This window comes from Chiloscyllium plagiosum, chromosome 3, assembly GCF_004010195.1.
Source record: "Chiloscyllium plagiosum isolate BGI_BamShark_2017 chromosome 3, ASM401019v2, whole genome shotgun sequence".
NCBI classification, from domain to species: domain Eukaryota; kingdom Metazoa; phylum Chordata; class Chondrichthyes; order Orectolobiformes; family Hemiscylliidae; genus Chiloscyllium; species Chiloscyllium plagiosum.
In genome coordinates this window covers 54,003,587-54,020,571 of record NC_057712.1, presented here as the reverse complement: position 1 = coordinate 54,020,571, position 16,985 = coordinate 54,003,587, and the positions used below count along the sequence as shown (strand labels likewise).

The window sequence follows — 16,985 nt, the reverse complement described above, 5'->3', positions numbered from 1 at the left end:
TAAGTGTATAAGTCCTGCTAAGATTTGCTTTCCCAAACTGCGGCACCTCGCATTTATCTGAATTAAACTCCATCTGCCACTTCTCAGCCCATTGGCCCATCTGGTCCAGATCCTGTTGTAATCTAAGGTTACCCTCTTCGCTGTCCATTACACCTCCAATTTTGGTGTCATCTGCAAATTTACTAACTGTACCTCTTATGCTCGCATTATTGAAGTTTGGCATTGTTTGCAAATGTCCCAAATCAGAAATTAAATAAAAACTGCTATAATTTGTTAATGTTATCTATAATTCTACTTTATGTAACAAGATCATGGAAACGAATATCAGAGTTTGTTGTTTGACTTTTATTTTTAAAACTGTTGTGATTTTTGAGTGGGTTGTGGAAAAGACTAAATTAGAGTTATAGAGTCCTGTAGCATAGAGACATCCCTTTGGCCCAAACTGGTCCATGCTGACCAAAATGTTCATCAACACTAACCCCATTTCCCTACACTTGGTCTATATCCTTCTAAACCTTTCCTATCCATGTGTTTGTCCAAATGCGTTTTCAATGTTGTTAATATACCACCTTAACCACTTCCGTTGGCAACTCATTCCATATGCGTACCACCCTCTGGGTTTTTAAAAAAAAATGTTGCCCCTGAGGTTCCCTTTTATTCTTTCCCCTCTAACCTTAAACTGATGCCCTCTCGTCCTCAATTCCCCAACCTTGGGAAAAAGACTGAGTATATTCACCCTATTCATGCCTCTCATGATCGTATACAGTTCTATAAGATGCCCCCTCTGTCTCCTACACTCTAAAGAAAAAAGTCCTTGTTTATCCAACTTCCCCCTATAACTCAGACTGTTGAGTTCTGGCAACATCCTTGTAAATTTCTTCTGCACTCTTTCCAGTTTAATAACATCCTTCCTATAGCAAGGTGACCAAAATTGAACACAACTCCAAGTGCGGCCTCACCAATATCCTCTACAACTGCAACATAATTTCCCAACTTCTATACTCAATGTCCTGACTGGTGAAAGCCAGTGTGTCAAAAGCCTCCTTCACTGCGCTGTCTACCTGTGACTCTCCACTTTCAGAGAACCGTGTACCTGAATCCCAAGGTCCCTCTGTTCCATCACATCCTTCAGGTCCTACCATTTACCATGAAACACCTACCTTGATTTTGACTTTGCAAAATGTAAGACCTCACACTTATTTATATTAACCTCCATTTGCCATTTCTTGACCTACTTCCTCAGCTGATAAGGTCCTGCTGCAATTTATGATAATCTTCCTCGCTGTTTATGATGGCTTCTATTTTAGTGTTATCTGCAAATCTACTAATCATGCCTTGGACATTCTCATCCAAATCATTGATATAGATTACAAACAGTAATGGGGGCACAGCACTGACCCCTGAGGCACTCCACTAGTCACAGGCCTTTGATCTGTCAAGCATCCATCCACTGTTACCCTCTGCTTCCTACCATCACTAATCCCTCTACCTTATAAACTAAACAATGATATTATAATGCTTCTTTGTTTAAAAACATGCTCTATCAGCTTGTTGATTGCAGTCTCAAGATACCAATGACTTTTTAAAATCAAAATGGCATATTCTTGATATGCCATGTTAACAGTTTTATGACATACCCTTCTTACATGCAGATGTTGCATTCTCATGAGGGTCAGGTTAAAATTGTCCCATCTATGCTTTTGATGCCTTCAATTTCTTTGTTTTCTATTGAATGTTGTTGGGTGCTTAACAGAAGTGCAAATAATTAGGGCTGTGTATGATATTTCTTTTAGGTATCAGATTCTCACTCCAGTTAATTTGGTAACAATTACAAATTAAGCTTAATTAAGCTTATATACTTTAAATATGTTCCATTCAAATCCAGCTTTTTTTTTCTCTTCAAGCTATTTGTGTACCAATGCACTCACAATTGCAGGTTAAAAATGTGTAATTTTGGATTTATTCCTGAGGCTTTCCTGACTTTCACAGTTTACCCAATATTTCAAATTAGTTTCTTTACTTTCACTTCCTCTTATGTCTTACTTTGTCAATTTAACAGTCATTGCTTTTCAAAATAAAGGTAGTGTGTGCCATGTTTTAGGATATATGGGAAACAAGATAACAATTTTAAATGCAACTATGTTCTCTTCCCCATTTCAAAAAAATACTTAAATAACAATTGCTACATAAGCAATTGGAATTTTAATTGATTTGCCATAATTTGCAGAAGAAATAGCTGAAGTATTTGATCAATTACAATGATAAAAACGAGATATTGCATTTTGGTACAACAAACAAGGGTAGGGCTTATCCAATTAATGGTAGAGCCTTGGGTATTGTTGTAGATCAGAGGGACCTAGGGTTTCAGGTAAATAATTTTAAGTTTGCATCACATACAAACAGGACAGTTAAAAAGGCATTTGGCATGCTTTGTGTTCAGTCCTTTGAGTATAGGACTTGGCAAGTCGTATTGAGGTTGTACAGGAGACCTCTTCCAGAATACTGTGTCCAGTTTTGATTTTAAAAAGACATGAGGGGCAAATCTTTTACACAGTTTTTTTTTTGTGTGGAATGAACTTTCTGAGGTGGATGTGGGTACAATTGCAATATTTAAAAGACATTTGAATAAGTACATGAATAGGAAAGGTTTGAAGGGATATGGGCCTGGAGCAGACAGGTGGGCCTAGTTTAGTTTGGGATTCTGTTCGGCATGGATTGGTTGGACCAAAGGGTTTGTTTCTGTGCTGTATGACTGTGTGACTCTGAATTACAACCATAATGCTGGCCGTAATTCAGAGCCATTTCAGACAATTGTTTCCTTGTGTGATGAATGAAATGTTAAATATCTAGAACCACAAATTGCAGGATTCTGACTTTTGGAACATTTATTTTTTTGAATCTAATTAGACAGTTTTGGTTGATAATTTAAGTCAGTGTATCTGATTTTGCATTTTATGCTGGGCACGTTTGTTTTAACACTTTTGTTTTCCCTTCTAGGTGTAAATAGCCCAATCGTAATTCAGCCACAGCCAGAATCCCCCAAATCTGGATCAACTTAGCAGTCTTCAGACCAAATGTCTTCCTACAGAAGCGATACATGAAAACAAAGGATCTGAAAATTCTTTTTAACCACAGGATTTTGAAAATTAATTTTAATGAAACATGTATGTAATGTATAGTTTGCAATTTTTTTGAAGGATGCCCACACAACCAACACATTTGTAAATTTGTATTGTAATGTATTATACAATCTACATTTGTGTTATGTCCAACTACAGAACAACTGAAACATCTTACGGGATATAATCTATTTTAACAAAAGGATGACTTGACTTTTTTTTATTCCTCCAGCCTTTTTTAAAAACAAGTATAGCTATGTAATAAGTCTTATCGGACTGAAATCTTTAGTACTTCAATCTTCATTCCATTGAAACAGATGTCTGAGTTTGTAAGTGATTAAAAATGGTAAGTAATTTCAAGTTGCACTGATTTAGGCTTTCAAATTACTCCAGTAGCTACTGGTAAAACACTACTAATTTGGAAAAAAAAGGATGTTGTACATGATATATTGTACATGTTTTTTTGGACAAAGTGCATTCTTATTGCGTTTAACACCAAAGCTAATTCTCTTCTGAAGTGTGTGCAAAATGGTAACCAAAGCAGATTTGCTCTGGGAATAGTAGATGTCTTGAATATTTAAATTTTAGTGGATTAGAAAGAAGTTCCTTCATTGAATGGAGGAAGTAAAATATGTAGGTTAGAACAGGTTTGCAACTGCAACACGTTTTTGATTTGATCAGCTAAATGCTTTTTATTTGAATGTTGCAACCTATTGGAATTAATTTATATTAAAATCGTTCCTTCGTCAGGTGATAAACCTTTGCACATTCGCTGAAAAGTTGTTCCATAGAATCCTTCTTTGAAAAAATGGCTTTGACCTAATAAGAATGAACTCTGTACAACTGTGCACTTTTGATTCCTGATAGAAATTTTGTGCCAAATAGGGTATATACTTTTTTAACTCCGTATATGTAGTTATCAGGACTGTATGTGGGAAGGTGTAATCCACTCTCTTTGGAAATATTGTTATGAACTAAATTGTAGTTGTAAGATTCACTTCAGTGCTTCAAAACAAAATATAATCTGGCCAAAAATTTAAATTTCTTAGGCATTGAAGATGAGCAATATTTAAATCTGCAGTACATTTAGCTGTGTACGTCGTGCTGCTATGTATTAACAGAATTTTAATTTATTGGAAGTTTTGAATAATCGTTTATTTGTTCAGGCTAATGTATTATTGCATTCTCATTTCTCTCCCTTGTCTTTTTCAAAGTAAATTGTACAATTGAATATGTAGATCCATTTTTGATTTCCTGACATTGAATTTATCACTCTGTCAAGCATTTGTCTTATGAGACAGTGGTGTGGGATCTTGATGGTCAATTCTGTGTTATTGAAACTGGAGTGCCCTCTTTAGGGCACAAGCCTGAGCAAATTTTATGGAGGCCCAGGGGTCAGGATCTCCCCTGACTTCCTTGGCTGGGACTAAAGGAATGCAGAGAGCTACATTTCACACCATTTGCTGGAATTGCCAGACTTGGGCACCAATTCACTTTTGGCCTCGCTCCAGATTTTTTTTTCTCAGGGTTTACTCTCTTAACCTTTATCTCTCCCAAGGTATGCACAAACCTATGGAACTATTTGTCCAAAGCTGGATGTTTAGTTTATAAAATGCATGATGTGTCCACACACTGGACCTACATGCTGCGTTCTGGGGGCCAAATATCCTCCATTTTCTGAGGTTTTAACTCAAGGCCAGACGCTTCCCAGGTTCCATTTGTGCCACATAGATTTGCCAAATAAAGGCTGTGGACCAACACAAAGAGATTAGCACTTTCAGATCTCCTTTCTGACTTGCTGCTAACCAGTAGTGTATGTTAAAAGTGAGAAGCATATTAGCATACAAAAAGCAAGAAATAAGTTAGTTCCTCCATCTGCACACTAAGCACATCACGTCGACCTGCTGTACACACCTATTGACATTAAATCTTTCACAAAACTGAAAATAACCATAGAGTAATATTTAAAGTTATTAATCACTAACCAGCAACAACGGTTTAATACATACCATGCAATTTAACTTTACAAATACAGGGCTAATTCATTTTTGTGTTTAGGGTGTCTTTCTTCTATCCTTTTAACAAATGGTGAAAGTGGATTTCTCTAAAATGTTCTGGCAACGGCTGAGTGAGAAAATTTTGTTTTAGCGAACCACTGACTCCAGAATGATTTTTCTTTTGAGCTTGTAGTCATGACTAATTACCAGTACTGATGACCTTTGTTACATGGGCAAATTTTGCAAATGTCTTATGTTCAATGGCAAGTGCACATATTTCTGGATTCTTGAATTTTTCTACAGTAGTCAATGAAAATAATATGTCATTGGAAATAATAGTGAAATTAGAAAATAGATCATATCCTGCCTAATCAAAACTAACATTTTTTAAAAGGAGGAATTTGGCTGCTATGATGTGTCATTGATAAATTCCATTTTTTAAATAATTTCAAATCAAAATTAACTAAATCTTTATATTGCTTGTAAACTGTGGGTAAACAACAATACTATAAAAGATTTTAAAATGGAATCCTGCAAAGCAAGCTTTTGTTCTGGCTCAAAGTAGTCATTGTGTATGCCAAGCCTTTTTCCTCCAGGAATCATGACATGCATATTTAATTGATGCATGCAACATAATTGACAGAAGTGGCCACATTTTGTTGGTCTATGTAATTGTAAATATTAGAACCTGTATGCTACATTTATTTGAAATAGTCATTTTACTGTATAATTTTCCTACTGTGCATAAAGTTTTCATACTTGTGTATTTTCTAAAGTACATGTTTACAGCTAATAGTGTAATGGAATTTGTTCTGTCATACACTTTGAGACAGACTTAATCTGGTAGAGAGATTTTCAAAGGTGTAGTGTATTATAGCAAAATATTTTTATTACGTACTTGAAATTTCTTGAGGTCACTGACTAATCCAGGTTTCAGATAAGAGTATGCCATATATAAATGTGAACATAGTGTGAAAACTTTTATATATTTGCATTTTTCTAATTTCTGATCTATTCCAGAACATGGGTAGTATTTCAATAGGCACATGCAAGACTCTTAACGAGTCTACTAACCCTCTGAATATTTAAATTAGCATTGAATTAGAATTATTTGGAAAACCTGTTCGATTAGGTAAATAAACATAACTAAAGACATACATGGGTATTTGTTTGGCATTGTTTGGGGCTCAATACCACAGAGTTGCATCAATGTATAATACTGTATGAAAACAGAATTAATTCTTTTAATGTTGTCATCTTACAAATTTATGTAAATCACTTTTCCAAAGTGTGTGCTTTTCACGTGATTGTCATTACTGTAGATGGACAATGTATGACACTTTTTGCCCAATATTGGTTATCCTCTAACATGTCCTGCAGGTTAAAGCTGTTAATTTGTCAACAGTTTGGATTTCTCTGATCGCAGGAACAAAGGGTTAATGTTGATACCCCTGTAGCATAATTTACACATTATGCAGTGATTACACCAGCAGCTTTCTTAGCAATTACAAAATTAATATTTGTGCAATTGTAGTGTATTCGAACAGAAATCAGATGTTTTATGCTGAGACACATGTTATATCTTATCTCTTCGTAGTGGATAAAATCTACTTTAACATTTCAGCACTATTAATTACTGCTATTTCAAGTTTAAGATGCAAAGTTAATTTGGTAATGAAAGTCTAATTTAATAATCTTACTCAACCTACTTTTTAAAAGCATAGTTTCTTAAAAGCACACTACCTCCCAGCACCAGGGACCTGGGTTTGATACCACTCTCGGGCGAGTCTGTGTGGAGTTTGCATATTCTCCCCGTGTCTGCGTAAATTTCCTTTGGATGCTTCAGTCTCCTCCTCCAATCCAAAGATGTGCAGGTTAGGTGATTTGGCCACGCTAAATTGCCCATATTGTTCAGGGGTATGTAGGTTAGGTGCATTAGTCAGGGGTATATGTAGTGGAATGGGTTTGGGTGGGATACTCTTCGGAGGGTCGGTGTGGACTTGTTGGGCCGAAGTTCCTGTTTCCACATTGTAGGGGTTCTATGAAGATAGGGTTAGAGTTATATGAAAATGTTGTCTAGCACAGCTGAATAACATGGTCAGAATATTCAACCAAATCTAAGTGAATCTTTGACTATTTTAAAATCTGAGAAGATTTTGCATACACTTGTGGATTGTTCCTGTCCTAAAATTTAATTTTCATACAAATAATTGGCATAAGAAAGTGGTACATCATTTTTATAAAATAGATTTTTATCCTGCCTATGCTTGAATCATCCTTTGGACTGAACATTTCTGTTGAAACATTGTTGTAAACTATAAAGGGTACAACCGACTTTGAATGTTGTATCGCCTAAGAATTTGCCCTTTAAAATATAATTGAGGGAAATGCTACTGAGAAAAATGATTGAAGTTCTGGTTTGTATGGATTAAAAACAATCAGTGGATCATCTGTACAGTATTAGAAAACAAAAACATTTTAAGGCAGGAAAGCAAAAAAAAGTTATTAAAACACGATTTGATTTCCTTCATCTCTTTAACTTTAATGTTAATCCATCTTTCCTGAATATGTGTTTATAGTTCAATATGAATGCATGAATTCTGCATCTACATTTGTTTGAAAGTTTTCTGCAAGGAAAATCTATGATCAAGATTTAACTGATAAAACTAAATTTGGAAACTGGTTTCTATTGCATTGTAAGAGGGTTCTCATAGCAATACATTTAGTGATTCATCCACTAGAAATCCAAATTGAATTTTTCTTGGAAATTTACAACAAAACCTCAGCTTAAAATAAGATGTTGCGGGAAAAAATGATTTAATCCATGCCAGCAGTACAACCTAACCTCTTGGACTTTGCTTATTCCCTGAAAGAAAATTCTGTCTTTAAGGACACGGCACGGTGGGTCTGTGGTTAGCATTGCTGCCTCACAGCACCAGGGTCCCAGCTTCGATTCCAGCCTCGGGTGACTGTCTGTGTAGAGTTTGCACATTCTCCCCGTGTCTGCGTGGGTTTCCTCCGGATGCTCTGGTTTCCTCCCACAGTCCAAAGATGTGCAGGTCAGGTGAATTGGCCATGCTAAATTGCCCACAGTGTTAAGTGTATTAGTCAGAGGGGAATGGGTCTTTGGAGGGTCAGTGTGGACTTGTTGGACCAAAGGACCTGTTCCATACTGTAGGGAATCTTAAAAAAAAATGTGCTCACCAGTGGAAATTAATAATGACAGGGAAAACTTAGATTTTTAGTGGAGGGTGTTCCCCCTAAAGGGGGAAAGAAACTCTGCTTGCTTATCAAAAATGGCCTCATCATTCATGGGAGATGATGGCAAAGTCACACAAGTTAACTGCAGCAGTAAATGTTAGATCACCCTCCAATGCTGCCATTTAAATAAAATGATGATGGGCAGTTTGAAGAGCAGGAATATATTTTCACAGTGTATCTGTGGTTAATGGATCAGCGTATACTTTGTATTAAAACATGCCCAGTCCTGCATTGGGATATGAAATATTATAAAATGTATACTGTTATCTCTGAGTACAAATATATTTACCAAATGAAAAGCCAGGCAATATAAGTCCAGTGCTGGATTCTGTCTCCAATTCAGGTAGCAGTAAAATTAGATCACGTGAAAAAGCATTCATGCTTTGCCTTAATGTCAAATGGAGTGTAACTCCAGTGGAATTTAAGTAATTTTTAGGGGTCGGCGTGCTCAACATTAAAAGTCTACATCTTGAACCTATCTCTACATGAAAAACATGCAGACATAGAACTTGTTTCATTGTTACAGATGGAATTTGAAGCCAGGCTGTCTGACCAGAACAATTCTGCAGGTATATCTGTACTCTAGAATGAGGCAGGATCAAAAAATAAGTTTCCTCTTTCTAGCAAATATGGCCAAAAATAAATCAAATCATGAATTCATAACTTACTGCCTTTGGAATTGAAAGTCAGATCACGTGCAATAGTGCTCTCAATTAATTTTGATGTATTTTGTAACTTTATTAGTCTTCATGTTTGTCTTCAAAGTTAGTAATATCTGAAATGTTTTTAAAAAATAGCTGGTATAATATAATCACTGTCTAGTATTCTCAGACATTGTCCACAATCGAATAAATATGTAAACATTACTAGAATTACTAAAATAACTGGCAGTAGTAAATTACTTTGTTGCCTTCTAAAGCATTTAGAGCTATTTGTTTAGGTAAAACATTTTTGGCACAGCATTTCTGGAATTGCACTCAACACAGTTTGCTCAGTAGTATCTATGTAACGTCTTGTGCTAATTAGGTTAGATTACTTACAGTATGGAAACAGGCCCTTCAGCCCAACAAGTCCACACCGCCCCGCCGAAGCGCAACCCACCCATACCCCTACATTTACCCCTTACCTAACACTACGGGCAATTTGGCATGGCCAATTCACCTTACCTGCACATCTTTTGGACTGTGGGAGGAAACCGGAGCACCCGGAGGAAACCTACGCAGACACGGGGAGAACGTGCAAACTCCACACAGTCAGTCGCCTGAGGCGGGAATTGCTATTTAGGAAGATTGCTGTTTGGGAAAGAAAGTTAATAACTAAATTTATATAGTGGCAGTATATCATTATAATTATGTTGATTGTATCCAACATAACACCTCAAATGGTGGGAAAGCTACTCTAGAAGAGGTTAAATTGTTGATTACTGGAATTGTTTTTCCTCAACGGTATATAAAATATTGTGTAAGTAGTTTTGAAACTTGATTTCAAATTTTTATGCAAAACAAATTTAGTTGTTGCTTTGAATCACTAATGAAATGCAAGTTTAGTCTGATGTAGAGTTTTTTTTTCTTGAAATCCCAGTGTATAACAGCATATGCCATATTGTTCTGTTCATCAAATTATATATTGTCTACTTCGAATTTTGCCAAATAGTTGCATTTTTGGAAAGTTGAGCTCTTCATAAAATTAGATAGCTTCTTTTTAGTAAATCATGTTAAAAGTCCGATTTTAAAAAAAACTGTTTTCTAGCTTACTTAAGCTAAATTCTTTGGGAACTGTTTCACTTGTACATAGTAAGTTGTGGTTAAATCAGCTTGTAAGCCAAGAAGTGAAGCTATTTAGGAAGATTGCTGTTTGGGAAAGAAAATTAATAACTAAATTTATATAGTGGCAGTATATCATTATAATTATGTTGATTGTATCCAACATAACACCTCAAATGGTGGGAAAGCTACTCTAGAAGAGGTTAAATTGTTGAGTTACAGTTTCTGTTGTTCACTTCAAAAAATCATGTGTTTTTAAAAAGAAAAGAAAACTAAATCATGTCACTGAATGTAGATAAAGGCTGCTGTCTCATTGTCTACATATACATCTCCATCAAAGGGTCTAAGGGAGATTTATGTTGCTTCAGTGTTGTAATGAGAAGTGTCCACTGTCATGGAAATTAAGTTGTATTTAATAATCAGAGGGCTTGGGGTGTTTTTCAGCTGCATAATTCAGTATATAAAGGGATAGTGAATTTCATTTATTAGGAACTGAGTGACATTATAACTTGAATCTAGACTGGGGGCTATGTTTGGATTTAATGTGATCAGAATATATTTTGTACAATTTTCTCATGAATGGCTTGTTAATAAATATGGATTTATAAGATTATTGGCTGGTATGTGTCATGGTTTAACTAATTTTTCAGAAGTACAATACAGATTATTCAGTCTATAATATGCTTATTGATGGATTTTAAACCATTTCCTGCATTTCTTTTCTCCATCCTGACCCTTCCAAATTGTCAAATTTTGATTTTTTTTCTTTAACAATCTTTCATGGAAAATGGGTATTACTGGCAAGATTGTCAACATTTGTCTTCGATCATTAATTAAAGCATTGATTGATAAATGATGTCGGAATTTTATTTCTACCTTCCTGAGAAATCTATTCCAGTTTCTTTCATGATAAAGAACTTAACCATGGGAATTAAATCTAATCTAAGTCATAGAATTTCAAACCATTAAAATGGGAGGATCAGATACATGCGGAGATACTGTTTCTCTTGCAGCATAGAGACTGTGATCTGCCATTGAATCAATTATAATGTGACATACTTTTGATTTACATATTCAAATGGAGTACATATCCATGAAGACTTAGAATTTAATTGCTTGAGCAGATGAATAACAAATAGGAGGATCATATGATGATTTTAAAGTTTTGAGGCCAGTTTCCAGAGATGAGTTTTCATAAGATGGTGACTACAGATAATTAGTGAAAACGATGTCAATAAACAATGTTTGGTGAGAGGAACAGGGGATTTATGCAGTACAAGAAATTTTAAAGGCTCTGAGATATAAGGCAGATGGTCTCTCTGATAGCAGTTGTCACGTACTCAAAGCACACTGCCTTTCAGATGGCAGGGTAAGGGACACAATTGGATGCAAAAATCTCTAAAGAGGGAGAGAAACTAATCAGATGCCATTAGTTTGCATAGAAATCAATGACATTGGATGGAATTTTGCAGAGGCAGTTTTAGAAGTTTGGTGCAAAATAGATTTTTCATCAGTAATTAAGTTCAGGTCATGGGATATGGAAGGAACGAGGAGTTGAGGATTATCAGAGCAGTCATGATTTCATTGAATGGTAGAGCAAACTTCTCTCCCTATGTCTTATGGGCATTGAATGAAAAGTGCAATACATAGTACTACAGTATTAGAGAACTCCTGAGGCAAGATTAAATTCTATGGGTGTTTTGGTTATCAATTTAAACTACTAAGCAAGATTAAAATTCCAAGTTATCAGATCCAAATTCTATCTATTCCAGATTACTGAGTAGGAATAAAATGGAAGCACAGTTATAATTTTAACAAGCAATCTCTGGTAGCAGAAAGTATGCAGAAGTAGCAAAAGACCCATGAGGATGAGGGAGCAGTTATGAAAGTTGGGGAAAAGAAACTTTACAGTGTGGGTTTAAGGTACTGGAATGTGCTAACAATTTTGACAGTTTCAGCTTCAGTCATTTAAGAAGAGGTTAAATGGGAAACAGAAAACAATGTAAGATTAGGATGAGTTCAGTTTGTGTGGAGGATAAACATCAAAAGAGGTTGCTTGGGCCAAATGGAGTGTCTTTCTATTGTAATTTCTGTGATCTGTTTGTTTCAATTTTCTAGTTTTTGTCTCAATTGCTCTTGCTTCAGTTGTGGGCAGATTTTATTAAGAAAATGGATGAAGTTGATGAACATTTTGAGAACAATGGAGTAGTGGGGACAATTAGCATGGATTTGTGCTGGGTCTGTTTTTTTTTCTGTCATTTATATAAATTGTTTTGAATGTTAAAACAGGAATTTATTGACCCTAGCTGATAGTACTACTGTACAAGTTAAACCCCCAAAATGAAACCTAGTTTGATTAAACATTTTTTTTGTCTTAGTTAATGTTAGTTAACTGGACTTAAATCCAGAGAAAGTGTGCTCCTGTCCCTCTCTAAGTTTCTAATTAAATGACTCCTTGCAGTTACTCATCCTTGAAATGCAGAAGCAACTCTAGGTTTCATACTCAAGTCTGATGGCATGAACCATTCACAATTCTAATGGCTAAACTTCCCAGTTTAACAATCTTTCTATCCTAAAGTCCTCTGGCTTGAAAACTTCACAAACTACAGAACACAATGCTGTTGCAGTGACTGGTTTCTTCTAAACTGAGCCCAGCTAGGAGAGAAACTAAAACCTACTTCTGAACTTAATTCTTCTCACCTAAAAGTCTGGTGCTTTTTGAACTGAGCAGAAAACAAAATCTACACTTTTAATGTATTGACAACGTCTGACATAAACCCAAAAATGTAAGCATCTTATTCTGTTAACACTTAATCCCTTGTTTGTAGTCACATGGCTTCATGGAACTGATGCGTTAGAACATAGAACAATCCAGCACGAACAGGCCCTTCGGCCCACAATGTTGTACCGAACAGTTGTCCTAGCTTAAGCACCTATCCATGTACCTATCCAAATGCCGCTTAAAGGTCACCAATGATTCTGACTCTGCCACTTCCACAGCAGCGCATTCCATGTCCCCATCACTTTCTGGGTAAAGAACCTACCCCTGACATCCCCCCTATACCTTCCACTCTTCACCTTAAATTTATGTCCCCTTGTCTTCCACCCTTCACCTTAAATTTATGTTAATGTCACTGTTCCAGAACGACTTTAAACTTTGTTTTTAAAAAAACCTCTTTCATTTCTAATCCATATCTATATGCCTCTCTTTTTAAAATGGTACATATTCCAAAAATGATGTATTTTAATTGCCTTTAATCACAGGAGTAATATTAATGTTTGCTAATACTAGATTATAGGAAATATATAACTTAGTAAAATGTGAAAATTCAATTCTGTTTTTGAAAGTGTGTGACAGGAAAGGGTTTTGAAAGAACCTTTACCTAAATGATAAGCTTGTTCACAGTATAGCAATAAAAAGATCGAGGGATGCAGGTACATATTATTTTAAAGATGGCAATTGAGATAAAGCTTTAAAAAGGTAAGTAAGGTCAATATATGGAGGTATTATTGGTTCATGGAAGAACGTGACGGTTTTTTAAAAATTCAAACTACAAGATGAATACTGTGTACAAATCAAAGATCCACTTATATGAATAATAGTGTTGGGGAAAGACACAGTAAAGATTACTAGCACACTAGAAATGATGGGTTATAGCTAGACAGAAAGGTCCATAATGACAAGGGGTGTGAGGAGAACAGACTTTAGAAGGTTAAAGGGAAGCTTGAAGTTTGTACCTTCATTTACAGTTTTGAGAGAATAAATGGTGTCTTTGTATTCACTGGTTAATAAGGTAGTTAATACGAGACATAGTCTCAGGGTGCTCTGAAAAATCAAAGCAGCAAAGTTGGAAAAAAAAGGTCAAATTATCAGTATGTGGAACATCATAGCACATGATGTTAATGAGGCATAAATTATGGAATCAGGTAAAATGGTTTTGAGTCTGATTTTATTCAGTATTTTGTTGAATATAAAGGTTGATACCTGAAATAGTTGTACAGATGCTGGTATCCTATCATAAGTCACTTTTTATTTAGTTGTGCACAGTACATTGGCTCAGGGTCAGTCGCCTGAACTGAGGAGATTCTCATCCCTTGCTTATGTTGGTCAGCCAGACTTTCCTGATTGGGGGTCATAGAGAGGTACAGCACAGAAACAGACCCTTCGGTCCAACTCGTCCATGCCAACCAGATATCCCAACACAATCTAGTTCCACCAGCCAGCACCTGGCCCCATGTCCTTCCAAACCCTTCCTATTCATATGCCCATCCAGATGTCTTTTAAATGTTGCAATTGTACTAACCTTCACCATTTCCTCTGGCAGCCCATTCCATACACGCACCACCCTCTGTGTGAAAACGTTGCCCCTTAGATCTCTTTTTTATATCTTTCCCCTCTCACCCTAAACCTATGTCCTCTAATTCTGGACTCCCCCACCCCAGGGAAAAGACCTTGTCTATTTATCCTTTCCCTGCCCCTCATGATTTTATAAACCTCTATAAGGTCACCCCTCAGCCTCCGACGTTCCAGGGAAAACAGCCCTAGCCTATTCAACAAGTCCCTATAGCTCAAATCCTCCAACTCTGACAACATTCTTGTAAATCTTTTCTGAACCCTTGCAAGTTTCACAACATCCTTCTGATAAGAAGGAGATCAGAATTGCACGCACTATTCCAAAAGCTGCCTAACCAATATTTTGTACAGCTGCAACATGACCTCCCAAGTCCTGCATTCAATACTCTGACCAATATAGGAAAGCATACCAAATGCCTTCTTCACTATCCTATCTACCTGCAACTCCACTTTTAAGGAGCTATGAACCTGCACTCCAAGGTCTCTTTGTTCAGCAACACTCCTTAGAACCTTACCATTAAGTGTATAAGTTCTGCTAAGATTTGCGTTCCCAAAATGCGACACCTTGCGTTTATCTAAATTAATTTCCAACTGCCGCTCCTCACCCCTTTGCTCAGCTGATCAAGATCCCGTTGTAATCTGCGATAACCTTCTTTGCTGCCCACTGCACCTCCAAGTTTGGTGTTGTCTGCAAACTTACTAGCCATACCTCTTGTGCTCACATTCAAATCATTTATATAAATGATGAGAAGTAGTGGACACAGCACCAATCCTTGTGACATTCCACTGGTTACAGGGCTCCAGTCTGAAAAACAACCCTCTACCACCACCCTCTGTCTTCTACCTTTGAGCCAGTTCTGTATCCAAATGGCTAGTTCTCCCTGTATTCGATGAGATCTAATCTTGCTAACCAGTCTCCCATGGGAAACCAATCACTATATTCACACACACCCATCCACGGATGTAGGCCTGGTTGCAAAGGCTTGCAATCTTTCCTGCAACATTTTCACCCCCAAGTCCAGTTCCTCTGATTCAGACACTGACACAGGCAACGTGTGCTGGATGGTAGCTTGCCTCTTGCATCCGGAGCATCTCTGGAGAGGTTCACTCCTCTTCTGTCCGTGGTAATTACATCAAGACTGCATCTATCTCGTACTCTGAGGTTTGCTCGACATGAGATGGGGAAAACCTACAGTTTCTGACAGGCCTGCTGGCTGTTCTGAGGGGCCAGGTATGTTTTGCTCCTGCCCCATTTGCAGATAACAGCTTTCAGGTGATTCATGTTTATTCAGGACTGTATCACCTACTCTAACCTTGCAAGTGCTGAGATCTGACCTCGTGTCAACCTTGCCTCTTATTCATTTAGGGCCATTTCCATGGTTACAGCACAAAAGGTTGTCCCCTGAATTAAATTATCTCCCTCTCTTAGCAGCAGCATGTGGTCAGCGTTGGTACTCCTGCTGTTTCGCCCCCTTTCCACCTCCTACTACCCCTCCTGGGGTCTGGGAATGTCAGGTTTAACCTGGTATGGAGTCTTCTCCCCATCAGCAATTCTGCTGGAGCTATCCCTGTTGTTGCGAGTAGGATGATCCTATAATCGGACAGGAACTTGACAGTTTGTTCTCAATTGACACTGTTGGCTCCTACTTTCAGCCTGCCTTCAGTGTTTGGACTGGACTTTCCACCACATCATTGAATGATGGATGGTATGGAGCTGTTCTTATGTGCCGAATGCCATTTGACTTTAGGAGGTACTCAAACTCCCTGCCTGTAAATGACACTCCATTGTCCATGACCAGTACTTCTGGAATTCAGTGTATTGTGAGCGATGCTCACAGCTTCTCAATTGTCATCCCTAAGTTTGCAGAACAATCTTTATGCATGCCCAACCACGTTGAATGGGCATCCGCAATGACCAGGAATAATGAGCCTGTGAAAGTTCGCGTAGTCGACATGCAACCCCATCTAGGTTTTCCTGCCCATTCCCACACATGTGGGGCAACTGCTGGAGCCAATGTTTGTCCTTGATGGCACTGCTCCATCAATGCAGCTATGTAAGCATCCAACCCTGGCCACTATACATATTACCTTGCTGGCACCTTCACCTTAGATACCCCTGGAGTTCAGCCAGTATTTTGCAGCGACCTTTGCTTGGCACCTTTACCTCTATTGTGGTGATCAAAAGTACCCTCGATAAAATCCCAGAGTTCCTCGATGGGGATGAGGGGGATCTCGGAAGGGGCCACCAGGGAGTCTAACAGGTCATTGGAGTAACTTAAAATATAAGCCATAACTATTAATTTAACCTGGGGAAGTGTTTTGCAGAGGAATAAGAGATATTATTTTCTGGGTCTGTAGATTATGAAGGAGCAAAAATGGCCTTTAGTAGAGTGATATGTACTTCTTGTCAGATGTGGGAGTTTAAAGAGAGTTTAAGGGTTACTGCAGATTATATCTGCCATAAATGCTGTTGGTTGCGAATCTTATCAGA

At 37.2% G+C, this 16,985-nt stretch overlaps 1 protein-coding gene and 1 long non-coding RNA gene across 2 annotated transcripts in view; both read left to right on the top strand.

Moving 5' to 3' along the window:
• The window catches only part of dnajc5ga (DnaJ (Hsp40) homolog, subfamily C, member 5 gamma a), a 39,374-nt gene extending 34,411 nt beyond the window's left edge, over positions 1 to 4,963 (top strand). The window contains exon 5 of the mRNA XM_043682183.1: positions 2,998 to 4,963. Within this exon, the coding sequence (XP_043538118.1) occupies positions 2,998 to 3,059 (62 nt within the window). The 3' untranslated portion in view covers positions 3,060 to 4,963. The remainder of the gene's footprint in view (positions 1 to 2,997) is intronic.
• Positions 4,964 to 9,577: 4,614 nt separating this feature from the next.
• Positions 9,578 to 10,993, top strand: LOC122548637. Its single transcript, XR_006311283.1, has 2 exons — positions 9,578 to 9,784; positions 10,343 to 10,993. It is a non-coding gene; the product is annotated as an uncharacterized LOC122548637 (long non-coding RNA).
• The last annotated feature ends 5,992 nt before the right edge of the window (positions 10,994 to 16,985 follow it).